At 49.6% G+C, this 16974-nt stretch overlaps 1 protein-coding gene across 2 annotated transcripts in view; it reads right to left on the minus strand.

Moving 5' to 3' along the window:
- Positions 1 to 2155: 2155 nt before the first annotated feature.
- Positions 2156 to 16974, minus strand: part of calb2a (calbindin 2a) — a 47335-nt gene continuing 32516 nt past the window's right edge. For both annotated transcript variants that reach the window (XM_052028673.1, XM_052028672.1), the window contains 3 exons: positions 13226 to 13279; positions 8873 to 8944; positions 2156 to 5930 (listed from right to left, as the gene is read on the minus strand). In XM_052028673.1, coding sequence (XP_051884633.1) covers positions 5817 to 5930; positions 8873 to 8944; positions 13226 to 13279 — 240 coding nt within the window. In that variant the 3' untranslated portion in view covers positions 2156 to 5816. The remainder of the gene's footprint in view (positions 5931 to 8872; positions 8945 to 13225; positions 13280 to 16974) is intronic.

Raw genomic sequence — 16974 nt, forward strand, 5'->3', positions numbered from 1 at the left:
TGCTACCTGCGCAATGCACCGCAGCAATTCACCTAGAGCACCTCCACACAACTGTTACTGCTCAAGCTGAGAGGATCAGGCACTGTCCCTTTCAAGTCACATACTGTACCGACCTTAAAAAAAATCACCACTGGCTCCAAGTACCGGAGATACATTTTGACAGAAACAACTTCGGAGGATGTAATAGCGTGACTAAGTGATAAACCCATTGGCAAATGGTAAATGTAATGGTGCATTGATAGGTGATCATGTAACTGGGAGTGCAGTAGCTCAGGGCAATGACAAGAACACTGTAATGGGGTGATTGAGTGACCAGCCTTTAACTGAGGTTTGGAGAATGACAGGAATTGTAAAAGATCTCTTTATTAGTCAGGCATACATCGAAACACACAGTGAAATGCATCGTTTGCGTAGAGTGTTCTGGGGGCAGCCCGCAAGTGTCGCCACGCTTCTGGCGCCAGCATAGCATGCCCACAACTTCCTAACCCGTACGTCTTTGGAGTGTGGGAGGAAACCGGAGCACCCGGAGGAAACCCACGCAGACACGGGGAGAACGTACAAACTCCTTACAGGCAGCGGCCGGAATTGAACCGGGGTCGCCGGCGCTGTAATAGCGTTACGCTGACCGCTACACTACAGAGGATCATTGAGTGACCATAACAGGGAATGGAATATGGATAAGTGAGTGCCAATCACGCTAAAATGGAAGTATAATGGGGTTCAGCAACAGTCAACACTGCAACTGGTGAGTGTAATGGAGCCAGTGGGTGACACTGATGAGGAATGTAATTGGGGACAGTGAGTGATGTACACACCATACCTAGGAGACCAGTGGGCTCAGTGAACGACTGCCGTGGTGCATCGGGGAGTGCACTATGGTCCAGTGAGTGATGAATGCACTGTAACTGGGAGTGTGATTGACAGTGAAAATGCAATGGGGAATGTACCGAGGGTAACACTTTACAGTGTGGTGAATGACATCCTCCACGTGATGGGAACTGTAAGTGGGGTTAGTGAGGAGCAGCCAGAATGTAATGGGGTTACTAAGTGACAGCCACATTCTACACAATGTGTGCAGGAGGTTAATGAGGGGTGTAATTGAGCCCAGGGAGAAGCAGCGAGCATAATAGAGGTCAATGAGAGTACAATGGAGGTTAGTAAAAGTGCTTGGTTCATTGCCTCTACGTGCTTCAGCTGGATGTGGGTTTATTTGTAACTTTCTGTCTCACAGCAAACACTTTGAATTGAATGTGAATGTATATAGAAATAAACTCAGATACAGAGCATATTGTTCAATGAAAAGGTTTTTATTGACTCGGAGCAACTCAGCTTTGTAGCCATGGAATAAGAAAGGAAGGTTGGGCCTCACTGGAAAGAGGGCACTGCCATTGATCATCTAAACATGAGGCTTGGCTTTACACAACTGTATATAAAATAGGAAAAGGCAGGGTAAAAACTAAAACCAATTCATATACAAAGCAAATAAAATGTCTTTAACAGTCAGCAGAAGGTCAGTTATAAGAGCTGGGTTATTATTTGGATTACTAATCGTGTCTCCCCACATAAAAGCACTGGTTAACGTACATTGAGGTGGCACTGACAGTGGTCTGGCTCCTCATTAATAGCAGACCCCGGGCAATGAGTGTCGGTAGAATATTGATCCCTTGAGGGAGATTCCAGCCCAGCATGAAGCCACTCATACAGGATATCAAATAAAAAACATTTTTTGTTGGGTTTCACTGGGGAACAACCAAGAGCAGGGACCTTATCTGTTTCTTTTTCTGAAACCCTCTTAAGGTCACGGTGCAAGCCAAATACAAGAAGTCTTCGATGAACTCGCAAACCCAGGGCTCTGGTGGTGCCAGACCGGCAGATTTCCTGCACTGTTGGATCACTGAACCAACACACCTTTAGTTCACTTTGTTACACACAAGTGCAATAATTTCCCCAGTGAACCTGGCAAGTTTAAAAGGGAACACGGGAAACACAGCCCAGTGAGTTTTAGCTGGAATTCCTGCGTATCTGGCCCACACTTACCCATGACCCTTTCCCCAGGTGTTCCCAACTCCAGCCACACTCCCATCCCATGCTCTGGAACCTGCCTCCACCACAAACCCAGCCCCTCCCTCCCCCAACATTCCTGACCCCTGGTGTTTCCAACCCTGGCTCCGGCTACACATATATGGCCAACCTCCCGAATAGGTCTGTGAAGAGCAAGGACTGAGTGGGCCAGAATGCTAGACCCCGGGGATTTCTGAACAACTGGATACCAGATTATCAGAGCACTATCCCAGTTGTAATCTGCTGGCTCAGCACACAGAGTCATTCAGTAGTGGTGACACGGGACCGGGAATGCTTCATGATGCGACCAGTACTGACTGCAGATGCCAATACTCCATCAGCTGCCTGCACACAGAATGCCCACTTCCCGTCCCTGCTCCCACATCAGAAAGCCGTGATCAGCGGCTCCGTCGGAAACAGTACAAGTCCGAGAAGTTGTGATCAAGCGATACCATGCCACGTCTGCAACCCAACCTCGAGGGAGTGCTCAGCTCAAGTTCTGGAGGGAGTGCCCAGAAGCTCAAGAATGATGTGCAGTAAGATAGATTCCAATCTACAAGAATGGAGATGACTGGGGTGTTCAGCCTGGAAAGGAGGATTCGGGGAGGTGTTCATTTTGAGCTATAGACCACAGAAGCACACGATATCATGGAAGGAGGCCATTCGGCCCAATGTCCACGTTGGAGCAATCCACCTGGTCCTCTGCTTCACCTTCGCCCCAGAGCCTTGCAGAGTCTTCCCTTTCACACACTTGCACCTCTTGAATATGACAACTGAACCTTCCTACTGCTCCCCTGGCCGTGAATTCCTGACCCAACAGCTTAAAGTAGTTTTTCCTCACGTCACCAATCACCCTCATTCTCTGTCCCTTGATGACCCCTCTGCCAATAGGAACCGTTTCCCTCTACTTGTATCCATTGTGGAACGCCATCCCTCCGTCAGATCCCCTCACAACCTCCTCCGTTCCCGAGAGAACCCCAGCCCCTCCGCAGAACTACAGTCCCTCATCCCTGGAATCACTTCAGTCAATCCCTTCCACACCCTCTCCAAAGCCTTCACACATCTCCTACTGTACAGCGGCCAGAAATGGGCACAGCTTTGGCTGAGCCTGTGTTTCATAAAGGTCCACCAATGACCCCTTCGCCTCTATTTATAAAGTCCAGGAACCTACAAGCTTTTCTTAATTTTCTCAATCTGCCCTGCCACTTTCAATGAATTTTGCAGAGATACCCCCCCCCCCCCCCAAGATCTCTCTGGCCCTGCACCTCTTATGGAACTGTGCCCCCTGGTCTGTATTGCCTCCCCTCGTTCTTCCAACCACCTGCCCATTCCTCCAGCCTGCCTCTATCTCCTGGATGCCTGTCACTGTTCTCACCTCCAAATGTTGGATCGCCTGCAGATTTAGAAGCTGTGCCCAGTTCGTCCCAGTCCAAATCATTAACGTCTGTTGAATACTCCTAATGCCTACCCCTGGGGACAGAAATGTATTGAAATATATTGTTGGAGCTTTAAACATTGAGACTAAATCTAGAGGATAGGAATTCAAATTAGTGAGAAGTAAATTTAGGACTAATAGCAACAACTTGTCACCGTGCAATGAGCAATCAATACTTGGAATCAGTTGCTGGATAGATTAATGGAACCAAGAACTTCCATGTCAGTTAGGAACTAATTGGATGCAAAGAGACTGTAAAGTTTATATTTACATAATGGACAGACAGTAACGATATTTAATCCATGGATCCCTGACAAGCTTTAATGATTATATTTACATCACCGACAGCCTGCTCAAGACCTCTAGAAACGGCAGAGGGTTGTGAACACAGCCCAGTCTGTCACACAAACCAGCCTCCCTTCCACTGACTCTGTCTACACCTCCCGCTGCCTCGGGAAAGCAGCCAACATAATCAAGGGCCCCCTCCCACCCCAGACATTCTCTCTTCTCCCAACTTCTATCGGGTAGAAGATATGAAAGCTTGAAAGCACGCACCACCAGGCTCAAGGACACCTTCTATCCCACTGTTATAAGACTCCTGAAAGGATCTCTTGTACGACAAAGATGAACTCTTGATCTCTCAGTCTATCTGGGAATGGTCCTTGCACCTTATTGTCTGCCTGCACTGCACTTTCTCTGTAACTGTAGCACTACATTCCACATTCTGTTATTGTTTTCCCTTTGCGTTACCTCAATGTACTTATGTTTAGAATGATCTGTCTGGATGGCACGTAAACAACGCTCTTCGCTGTATCGGTACATGTGAAAGTAATAAATCAATTCCCAATTAATAATTAACTAATCCCTGGCAAATGGTGATTTTTGAACTTCCATCACAGAACCTTGAGACGGTTACCTCTACCTCACAGACTGTAATGTTTGCATCTGCATCACTGGCTTCTTTGAGGGTCTAACATTTCTTGCAGCATCATTAACCCATGTTGGAATGTACTGTTGAATTTACCTCACAGACTGTAATACTGCATTTACATCACCGATCAATATTATTTACATTTGCATCACTGTAATGTTATATTTACATTACTGACCCCTGACATTAGCAGCTGCCTTAGGGTCCATACCAAAAATGTCTGCCAGTCCCATGTTTAAATATTGAAGGCCATGTGCCAGGGATAACACACCGAGACATCCAGCAGATGAGAAGTGGGCTGGCGGCTCAGTCACCCCCACCCCAGCGTCGTCAAGGCCAGCTCACGCGTCGGACGGGCTGGGCCCTCTCCGACGATCTCACCTGCCCACCTTCTCAATCCAGAGAACGCTGGAAACATTCAGCAGGTCCGGCAGCGCCTGTGGAGACACAAACTGCTGACATTTCAGGTCAGAGACCATCTTGTGAGTCCCGACAAAAGGTCATTGTCGGCCCTGGCACCATCCTCACAGACGCTGCCTGACTCGCTGAATTTTCCACCATTTCCTTTTGTTTTATCCCAGATTTCTAGCATCTGCAGTATTTTGCTTTTGGTTCCTGTGCAAGAAAAGTTCTAATCATTTCTTCAATGTCCTTCCTTGTTAAATGGTTCCTACCTGAACTACCCTTTGGGTGAAGGGGTTCTGCGCAACATCTCTGTTTCCTCCTAACTTTCTGAATTTTACTTTTTAACTTCACCTCACCGAACACTTTGCTCGGATGACCTCAATAACTGAGGCTGGATTTCATCGCAACCGTTTCCTTTGGAGAGAGGCTGGCGGGTGGGAAAGGCAGTGGTGAAGGGCCAGAGCTGCAAGAGAACCAGGTTCTTCCTCACAGGAACTGAGGCAAAATGTGGGAAGGTCGGTCTACCAACGCCCCCGGGTTTCCACACGCATCCTGCTCACCGTTCAGTCTACCTAGACTCCAGAGTCAGGACAACGAATACAGCAGAGTAACGTAACAAAACTAATTGCCTCTTGCCTAACTGACTTTCTGCTTTAAATCTCAGGCATACTTTTGGCAAACAACAGCATTTACCAAAACACAATGTGCTTTTCTATATATATTACAGTATATATATGTAGGTAGCTATATCATTTGTTGCTTTAAAATGCCGGGGATAAGGAAAGACATAGAAAAGAATGATAATTGCTGTGTGCGAAGTCACACCTGACACCTGTCCCTTCTGGCATTTTGAAATCTGCAATGTAAGCACGATTGTGGTTTTCGGAACGCACTGCACATGCGTTGGGGAGGTGTTCTGTGGGGTGGGTGGTGACGTGAATGACAGAGGGGGTGCATTCTTTGCTGGCGAGCCCCACCCACCCCCTACAACGGCTCCGTGCACAGTATCATCTCCAGCTCCCGCCGATATAGTTTGCCGCCATGCGACAGAGACAAGATGTTTTTCTTGTACGCAGTCAGTTTCTTAATATCCATCTCCTGTGGAGAATTAACGAATAATACGTCAGATAACACCCTTGACCACCACTTGTAAAAACAGTAGCATTGTTTTCAGAGTCTACGTTCAAGGAATTTGATACTGAGAGAAATGAATTCATCTTATTTCAGTCAGTCAGTGAAGTCACCACCAATGCACTCACCATCGCCTCTACTTCCTCAGGAGGCTAAAGAAATTCAGTATGTCCCCTTTTGACACTCACCAACTTTTATCGATGCACCACAGAAAGCATCCTATCTGGATGCATCATGGCTTGGTATAGCAACTGCTCTGCCCAGGACCGCAAGAAATCGCAGAGTGTTGTGGACACAGCCCAGCGCATCACGGAAACCAGCCTCCCCTCCATGGACTCTGTCTTTACCTCTCACTGCATTGGCAAAGCAGCCAGCATAATCAAAGACCCCACCCACCCGGGTCATTCTCTCTTCTCTCCTCTCCCATCGGGCAGAAGATACAGGAGCCTGAGGGCACGTACCACCAGGGTTAAGGACAGTTTCTATCCCACTGTGATAAGACTATTGAACGATTCCCTTATACGATGAGATGGACTCCTAATCTCACAATCTACCTCGTTAAGACCTTGCACCTTATTGTCTACCTGCACTGCACTTCCTCTGTAGCTGTGACACTTTACTCTGTATTCTGTTATTGTTTTACCCTGTACTACCTCAATGCACCGTGTAATGAATTGACCTGTACGATCGGTATGCGAAACAAGTTTTTCACTGTACCTCGGTACAAGTGACAATAATAAACCAATACCAATCAGATGTAATGGAGACACGAGACCGTAGACACTGGAATCTGGAGCAACAAACAATCTGCTGGAAGAACTCAGCGGCTTGAGCAGCGTCTGTGGGAGGAAAGGAACTGTCGATGTTTCTAAATGTCGATGACTCCTTTTCTCCACACAGATGTTGCCTGGCCCGCTGAGTTCCTCCAGCAGCTTGTTTGTTGCCATCAGATGGAATGTCTGTTACATTTCTATTTCCTCGCCAGCCACCCTGCAGCCTGTGTCTTGCTGAGGTTAACTTTTTAGTCGTGGCCCACGCAGTTCCCACAGCACTAAACTTCTCTGAATCAGCTCTGCTCGATGAGCACTGCAGTCCCCATATCCCACCTGGGTAATCTCCAACCCAGTGGCATGAACATTGGATTTTCCAACTTCGGGGAACCTGGACCTCCTCTGTTTTCCCCACCCCCAACCCCCCCTTCTGATCCATTCCTGGTCCTTCCTCCCACACACTTTTGCCCCCTTTCCCGTTCCCCCCCACCCCTCAGCCCCCCTTTTCATCCTCCTCCCTCTTACGGTTCCATCCACCCATGACCCATTTATTTCACCCATCGGCTCTCCCCGCACCGCCTGCCCCCCCAAACTGGTTCTGTCTGCCCTTCACCTCTCCCCTAATGGTTCCCATTAGCACCTCTCCCCTAATGGTTCCCATTAGCACTGGTAACCCGCTTACCTCCCTCCAGCAGCTGGCTCCAACCTTCACCCTCGTCTCTCCCCTCCCTGGCTCCATCTGTCCATCATTCCTCACCCCTCCTCGGTCCACCAACCACCTCAGGCCCCCATCTCACCCCTCACCCTCTCCTCTTTATACCAGATATCTCCTCTCGAACCAAAACCCTGACAATTCCTTCCCTGCCACAGACGCTGCTCGACTCACTGAGTTCCTCCAGCAGATTGTTTGCTGCCGCTGTTCTTATGATATTGATATTTGATATATTTATCTATCAGTGAAATGCATCTTTTCGCGTTAGTGAGAATGTGCTGGGCGGCGGCCCGCAAGTGTCGCCAGGCTTCCGGCGCCAACATAGCATGGCCACAACTTCCTAACCCGTACGTCTTTGGAATGTGGGAGGAAACCGGAGCACCCGGAGGAAACCCACGCAGTCACACAATACAAACTCCTTACAGACAGCGGCAGAATTGAACCTGGGTCGCTGGCACTGTAATAGTGTTATGCTAACCACTACACTACCGTGTTGCCATATACACAGTGGAGGGCAAACTTCACTCTGTACATGCTCCAGAGTGTTTGTGCAGTGTAGACAGCCTTTACTCTGTACGTCAGTAGAAAAGCAGCCCTCCTGGGAGTGTTTAATGGGATACCATAGAGTGAATTTTACTCTGTCTATCCTTTCTTGTATCTGGGTACAAGGTAGTGTGAGCTTTACTTCTACGCTAAGCAGTACCTGTCCTGTGAGTGTTTAATGGTTGAATGTTAAATGAACTTTACTCTGCTTCAAAACTTTTGTTCCTGTACTGGGAGTGTCTGATGTGACATTTAGAGGGAGCTAACCTGTTCTGTCCCTATCCTGGGAACACTAGGTGAGACAGTAGAGGGGGAGCTTTACTCTGCATCTTACGTATAGACTTCAGAAGGATGAGGGGGGATCTCACTGAAGCCTACTCGATACTGAAAGGCCTGGATAGAGAGGACGTGGAGAGGATGTTTCCATCAGTGGCACAGCCTCAGAATAAAGGGACGTCCCTTTAAAACTGAGATGAGGAGGAATTTCTTCAGCCAGAGGGTGGTGAATCTGTGGAATTCGTTGCCACAGAGGGCTGTGGAGGCCAAGTCTTTGGGTGTTTTTAAGGCAGAGATTATTAGGTTCTTGATTGGTAAAAGGGTTAAGGCTTACAGGGAGAAGGTGGGAGAAGGGGGTTGAGAAAATAAAAAATCATGATAGAATGGAGGAGCAGACTTGATGGGCCGAAAGGCCTAATTCTGCTCCTATGTCTTATACCATGGGTCAGACCATAACTACCATGGGAGTGGTTGTCGGGATGGAGTAGAGGGGTCCTTACTCTCTCTAACCCACGGTATAGCCACCTTGGGACAAGAGCAGAAAATCGCTTGAATCCCTAGCACTGACCAGGGTAAAATGAGCGCCCGTGCACTTAGATGTGACCCACCTTTTTATTTTTCTCATACAAATCTTTCAGTAATGCATCCAGTTCGTGACTGTCGATATAACCATTTCCATCCTGAGGACACAGACAGAAGGCAATGAGAATAACGTGGTGAAAAATGTTAGACAACAGCACAGTCGGAGTGTGGCCTGCTCTGCTGGCCCGTGTCAAGGCTCTCTACGTTGCAGCTCTGGCCTCTCAGCTGGCATTCTTTGTGGAAACCTCAACGGGGCATCTTCCCGTTACTTTGTACCTTGTGCCTGCACTGACACCCCCTGGCCCCTGCTCCTCCTTCAGGTGCCAGGGAAAGGCCAGCAGAGCCTTAGGGGGCAGGTGCTGGGGCTGACACCTCCACAGTGATAGGCCCAAAGACAACACCACCCGAACCCTTACAGTGTGGTGTGAAGCAAAGCTGGCCCCTTCAAACCTTAGAAAACCCCACCACAGTGTTCAGCGTTCCCAGGACATACATGGGATGGTGAACAGCAAGCACTTAACGTTTTATCATATCATACAAGGGTAGATGTGAATATTGGATGCCACTGCTTGTGGGAAATCCTGGTTGGTGGAGCAGAATTGATGGGGTACGATCTAATTCCAAGGCAGAACAAGCTTGAGGGGCTGGAGGAAGGCTCGTTCATGGACAGAAGCCTCAGCGGGAAGGGCAGGAGAATGCTTTTACACAGCGGGATCCCACAGTCAGGGGTGCTCGACCTGGTGGTAGAACCCAGAACCAACGGTAACTTTTTAAAGCCAGCTGGACTGATACTTAGGATCATAGAGTCACACAGCAGGGAGACAGGCCATTTGGCCCATCACGTCCACACTGACTGGTGGGCACCCATCCATGTTAATCCCATCTTCCAGCACGTGGCCTGTGGCCTCCTGTACCTGGGGCGGTTCAAGTGCTGATCCAGCCACTTCTTCAATGCTGTCGGTGACTCTGCTTCCACCGGTCTCTCCGCCAGTGTGTTCCAGGTACTCACCGCTCTCTGGGTGAGAAAGGTCCCCCTCAGATCCCCTCTAAATCTCTCCCCCCTCACCCTAAATCTGTGTCCTCTACTTTTATATACCTCTGATATGGGGAAAGGTTTCCTGCAGTTGACCATCTCTATACCCCTCATCGTTTTATACACCTCAGTCATGTCCCCTTAACCCCCTCCGCTCCAGGGAGAAGGGACCCAGCCTCTCTTCATCACTGAGCCGCTTCATCCTAGGCAACGTCCCGGTGAATATCCTCTGCACGCTGCCCATAGTACAGCCCCCGGTCAGTGGGGATTCCCCAGTCATTGCTGGGTTGCTAACTGCAGTGCTACAAGATGTCCACAGCCTCTGTGGCCAAGGAAGGTGAAACCTGTTGAACCGTTTGCATCCTGAGGACCCGGGCAGAAACCACCCCGAGTGTAACGTAGTGAAAAATACTGGACAACAGCATAATCCGAGTGAAGCCTGCTCTCGAACCAAGTGTCAGTGCTTTCTATAATCACACCTTTGGACTTTTATCTGGAAATACTTGCTCAGTGGAAATCTTAGAGCCAGATTTGTACAACAGAGAAACAGGCCCTTTGGCCCACTGTGTCAAGAGAAAGTTCAAGAGGTTGTTAGATCAGCATATGGAGGAATTTAAAATCGAGGGATATGTGGGAGGAAGGGGTTAGATAGTCTTAGGTGTGGTCTAAAGGTCGGCACAACATGGTGGGCCGAAGGGCCTGTATTGTGCTGTATTGTTCTATGGTCTCTGCCAACCATCAGAACTGTCTATACTAATCTCACCTGCCTACATTAGTTCCATTCCCTCTGTGCCCTGTTCATTCAAATACCTGTATAGACGTCTCTTAAGTGTTGTTACTCTTCCTGCCTGCACCACCTCCTCTGGCAGCTCATTCCAGATACCAACTACACTGTGTGTGAAACATTTACCCCTCAGATCCCCTTCACACTTGGAGTACTGTGTTCAGTTCTGGTCGCCTCATTATAGGAAGGATGTGGAAGCTTTAGAGAGGGTGCAGAGGAGATTTACCAGGATGCTGCCTGGATTGGAGACCATGTCTCATGAGGATAGGTTGAGTGAGCTAGGGCTTTTCTCTTTGGAGAGGAGGAGGATGAGAGGTGACTTGATAGAGGTGCACAAGATGATAAGAGGCATAGATCGAGTGGACAATCAGAGACTTTTTCCCAGGGCAACAGTAGCTAATACAAGGGGACATAATTTTAAGGTGATTGGAGGAAGGTATAAGGGGGATGTCAGGGGTAAGTTTTTTTTTTACACAGAGAGTGGTGGGTGCGTGGAACACACTGCCGGCAGAGGTTGTGGGGGCAGATACATTCGGGACATTTAAGAGACTCTTAGATAGACACATGAATGATAGAGAAATGGGGGGCTATGTGGGAGGGAAGGGTCAGATAGATCTTAGAGTAGGATAAAATGTCGGCACAACATTGTGGGCCGAAGGGCCAGTACTGTGCTGTAGTGTTCTATGTTCTAGACCTCCCCCCTCTCACTTTAAACCCAAGCACTTCAGTTTTAGATACCTCAACCATACGAAACAGACACTGACTATCCACCCTAATCTATGCCTCTCATAATTTTATCTGCCTCTTTCATGTCACCTCTCAGCCTCTGACGCTCCAGGGAAAACAGTCCCAGCATTGTCCATTCTCTCCCCATAACTCAAACCCTCCAGTCACAGCAACATCCTCGTGAATCTTTTCTGTACCCTCTCCAGTTTAGTCACATCTTCCGTACAGAACTGCACACAACACTCTAACCAATGTTTTGTACAACTATAACATTAATCCTGTACTCAGTGCCTCGGCCAGTGAAGACAAGCACGCCATACGCCTTCTTCACCACCGTCTACTCGTGTTGCTGCTTTCAGGGAACTACGTACTTGTACCCCAAGATATCTTCTGCTCAACCCTCCCAGGGCCCTGCCGTTCACTGTGTAGGTCCTGCCACGGTTTAACTTTCCAAAGTGCATCGCTTCACACTTGTCCGAGTTAAATTCCATCCGCCATTCCCTTGCCCGCTTTCCCTGTTGAACTTCAGACAATATTCTTCACCGTCCATCACACCACCAATCTTGGTGTCATCTGCACACTTACCAACCAGGTCACCTCCACTCTCATTCAAATCATTAATATATGACAAAGCAGAGTGGTCCCAGCACTGATCCCTGTGGCACACCACCGGTCACAGGCCTCTAATCTGAAAAACAATTTGGTGGGGCACCTCAACCCTCATTTGCATCACCACCACCAACCGCCCCCCCCCCCCCCACCTCTTCCAAATATGACCATGATGGGGCAACGTCAAGTCTGATGGGATTAGTCTTGACGTTGCCCCTTCACGGTCAGAGGAACAAGTGCGGGAGTAGGTCACGTGTCCGCTCGATCCTTGTGCCTCAAGCCCACTTTCCCTCTTCATCCCCACATTCCTTAAACATCCAGAAGTCTGTCGCTCTCACCCAGGAACAGGTTTAAAGACTGAACGCTCGCCGTCCTTGGGGGAAGAGAATTCCAGTCTTCTTGAGTAAAGGTCTTTCTCTTCAGACCTGGAAAGAGTGAAGAGGAGATTTACGGGGATGTTGCCGGGACTCGAGGGACTGAGTTATGGAGAGAGGTTGAGCAGGTTGGGACTGTTTCTCATTGGAGTGTAGGAGAGGGGCGATCCTATCGAATGCCCAGTCTTTTTCCCAGGGTTGGTGGATCAAGAACTAGAGGACATAGGTTGAAGGTGAGCGGGGAGAGATTTAATAGGAACCTGAGGGGCAACTTTTTCACCCAGAGGGTGGTCCGTATATGGAATGAGCTGCCAGAAGAAGTGGTTGAGGCAGGTATATTAACAGCATTTAAAAGGTACATGGATAGGAAAGGTTTAGAGGGATATTGGCAAATACGGGCAAATGGGACAAGCTTAGACGGGAATCTTGGTTGGCATGGACCAGTTGGGCTGAAGGGCCTGTTTCCAAGCTGTATGACTCTATGACCAGAATGCCATCCGCTTTTCCTGAGGCTACCTTCCCTGGTTCTAATCTCTCCAAGTTTAGCAACCATCCTCCCTGCCAATCTCTTTCCGAATCTTCCAGGATCACCTTGCGTTCTTCTGAACTCAAGTCAGTACAGGCCCATCATCGTGATCTCATCACATTCACTGCCTTCCCTCATGCATTGGGCTGGCAGCTCAGGTGAGGGTACCCTGAATCCCTGGAGCGGTTCACCTGAAAGACTCATCCATCTTCAGACGTGAGGGGGAGAAAATGAGGAGAGTCAAGTCCAGTTCACCCATTCAGGTTAAGATCTGCAGGTCCAGGACCACCATCAATGGATTTAACCTGAACACGAGGTTATAGTTACCCTGTCATAAAACGTGAATATTGCATTGAATTCCTCCGCATTCAGCTTCATGCCCTGTAAATGCAAGAAACAAAATTAGGAACATTGAGCAGAATGTTTATGTTAAGCCCGTTCTCCAGACCATAATCTCCACCTTGTCTAACCTGTTTCAACTGGGTTTACGGCCTCTGCGTTGGCTTTTGAATGTCTTGGTCATTCTGCTGCCACCTTCCGTCGGTGTCCCCGTGCACACAGCCGGGTGGGGCCGGTGCCAGGTGAGAGAATGACCGGCCAGTCCTGGGACGTGGGCGAGGACCCTCCCTCTGTCCGTGAAGGAAAGCAGCAGAGGGTTGGAAGCGGACGAGCCTGCAGCCGTAAGCTAGCCGCTACAAGTGCTGCGGGACTCTGGAGAAGCCCCACTGTGTGACAACAACAAGCCCTTCACCAAGACCCGTCCTCCTTTGACACTCAGTTCTTGCTGGGAGGTTCAGAGGATGGATGCACCATGGCTCAAAGCTCTATGTCTTACCTTCCGAAAGTGCCTTCAACCCAACACCTCAGCCATAAGCTCCACTTAACCTCCACCCATCTTCTAAAGAGTCCAAGTGAAGATCCTTTTCTCTTCTACAAATTGCCCACCCTACAGGTGATCCACGCCCACCGCGCAGTCCTGCATACGCACGTCGCTCCACAGATTCCGCGCCACACAGTCTCACCACTTCTCACTCAGCATTGTCATTTGGATCGAGGCTTCAATAAGCATGCTGGCCCAGCGTTTAGCCTTTCTCACCTTCGTGGAACACTTGGATAGGATAATCTGTCTGTGTTGAGAAGGGTCAGGGGATGTGGGGGTGGTGGGGATGGTGGACAGGTGATTATGGGGCTGGTAGATTTTGTTAGCCTGGGTATACAGCTCACCACGGAGTCAGCACTTACAGCCATAATGAGGACCAGGCATTCTCCAGTGGGCAAAGACACATGTTCAGAGCTTCATACTATATCTAAACCACAGTGTAACTGCTCTGGGAATGGTTGAGGGAACGTTGAAGCGGGAGATTTACCCTTGGCACTCCCTCAGCATCAAACATGACTTACTGTTCTCTTGTGTTCTGAGACGGCTGATGTGGGACCTACAGATCTTCCCCCCCCCCCCCCCCCCCCAGTTGGGTGCTTGGCAGTGTGGGCAGGTAGTTTATGAGGAGGTGCACACTCTCTCTATCTACACTGACCTTCTCAGGGGTTTGAGGTCCTCAATACCTTAGTCACGGGCAGTTTCAACAACACTCAGGAAGCTGAACACCATCCAGGACACAGCAGCCCACTTGATAGGCTCCCCATCCACACCCACTCACTCACAGCAGCAGCAGTCTGTCCCATCTACAGGAGGCACTGCAGCAACTCACTGAGACTCCTCGGGCAGCACCTTCCAAATCCACCACCTCTACCAGCGAGAAGGACAAGGCAAAAGCTCGGGGAACACCACCCCCTGGGAGTCGCCCTCCGAGCCGCACACCGTCCCGACTCGGAAATATATCGCCGTCCCTTCACCGTCGCTGGGTCAAAGTCCTGGAACTCCCTCCCTAACAGCACTGTGGGTGCACCCACACCTCACGGACTGCAGCGGTTCCAGAAGGCAGCTCACCGCCACCTTCTCACGGGCAACTAGGGACGGGCAATGAAATGCTGGCTCAGCCTGCGAAGTGCGCAGCCCTCGAACGAATAATAAAAAGACACTTGCAGGAAAAATACAGCATCCCCAGTATTTAACCAGTGAAGAGGCAACATGACACTGGTACCCCTCTTAGCAATACTCCACACACACTGGCTGGGTTTGGCGATCTTGGTCCTCCAGTCTGAACAGTCACAGCTTTCTAACTCATACTGCAGCTGTCTGGGGACCTTCGGGTGTGATACTACAACAGGAGATTTACTTCAAATCGACGGCTGCTTGGGCTTGGAACCTGGCACTCTCTCGGCAATGAATCGCCCCGGGGCCTGGTCTGGGTAGGTTGCCCGTGGGGCTGGCGTTGGGAGTGTGTTATTATGTAGTTATAATAAAGAACTACAGTTCCCGGTAGGCAATGCAAGGGGTCACATGGGGAACAGGAAGAGGCTGTAAAAAGAGAGGGAAAGCAAGCCAGCCTGGTGTTGGTTAATAAAACGTTCAGACGTTAAACCCACGTGAAGTTTGTCTCTTGATGAAGAGCAAACATAACAGGGAGGGCTGGAGCGAGCAATGAGGCCGCTCAGTGCTGAGTGCGCCCACCGCTGGGGACGGGCAGCACCCGCTCCGCGTGTCGGCAGAGCGCCCGGACCCTGCGGTCTCTCTCATCGCCTCCTCCTGGCTGCGATGGGAGCTGCTGTCTTCCCCATCCCCTCTCTGTGTCTGCTGCACAGCCCTCCCCTGCCCAGAGGTCTCTGTAACAAGCTGCATGTACTGCAGCACCCTCCATAATGCTGTCGTGACCCCCCTTTAGGGTGCGGAGGCTTCGGAGGGTGCAGAGGAGGTTCACCAGGACGCTGCCTGGATTAGAGGGAATGTGCTATACGGAGAGGTTGGACAAACTTAGGTTGTTTTCTCTGGAGCGGCGGAGGCTGAGGGGAGACCTGACAGAGGTTTATAAGATTATGAGAGGCACAGATAATTGGCAGCCGGTATCTTTTTCTCAGGGTAGAAACGTCAGATACTAGAGGATTTAAGGTGGGAAGGGGCAAGTTTAAAGGAGATGTGCGGGGCAAAATTTTTGTTCACACAGAGAGCGGTGGGTGCCTGGAATGGGCTGCCAGGGGTGGCGGTGGAGGCAGGTACGATCGTGGCGTTTAAGAGGCTGTCAGACACATGAATATGCAGAGAAAGGAGGGATATGGATCACGTGCAGGCAGAAGGGATTCAGTTTAACTCGGCATTGTGTTCGGCACAGACATGGTGGGCCGAAGGGCCTGTTCCTGCGCTGTACTGTTCCATGCTCTAGATTTAGCGCAGATTCCATTGGCGCTCACGTTCTTGGCAACGCACGCTTAGTGCTGAGGGAGGTACTAGTGCACCGCGCTTGTAACTCCTGCTGTACCTGCCTGGGGAACATTCGGTGTGACACTGGATCCGAAGGTTCACTCGGTGTTGTACCCGTGGTTTACCCGGGCGTATGACAAGGCAATACTCTGTATTTAATCTGTATTCTCCCTAACCTGGAAGTGTTTGTGTAGAGGAAAGTTTATCTGTTACTGAACCCTGTGCTCTTCTTGTCCCCTTGAGTGTTTGATGGGAGTATAGGGGGAATTCTGCTGGTTTGAACCCATGCTGAGCCTACCCTGGGGGTGTTTGTTGAGACAGAGGGAGAGTTACTTGGTGCTGAATCCTGGGAGTTCTAAATGCTAATGGGGAGCTGGAGATGAGACTGTTTTATCCAACCAATGAAAATTAAAAATAGTTAAATCTAAAGAACCTTCCTCCATCCATTCGTCCTGACCAATGTAGCACAGGCAGAGAGTGGAAAAGCCAAATTCCTTGCTTCAGTTGGACTCTTAAAATGTCCGTGGCCATCATGATTTCTCACATGACCTGTTGTGCACCAATGGACACTGGCCAGACAATCAGGCCGCAAAGTCACACCAGCTGGTTGAAGCAGCTTTCCTCGGTATTAACCCTATCCTGGGAGTCTTCTCTAGGGCAGTGTAGAGGGGGAGGTGTTGATCCCATGCTGTACTTGTCCTCTAGAGTGTTTGAGAGAAGAGTGGAGAGGGAACTTGTTGTGACATTTGATAGTGTAGAA

The sequence above is a fragment of the Pristis pectinata genome, chromosome 13 (assembly GCF_009764475.1).
Source record: "Pristis pectinata isolate sPriPec2 chromosome 13, sPriPec2.1.pri, whole genome shotgun sequence".
Lineage (NCBI taxonomy): Eukaryota > Metazoa > Chordata > Chondrichthyes > Rhinopristiformes > Pristidae > Pristis > Pristis pectinata.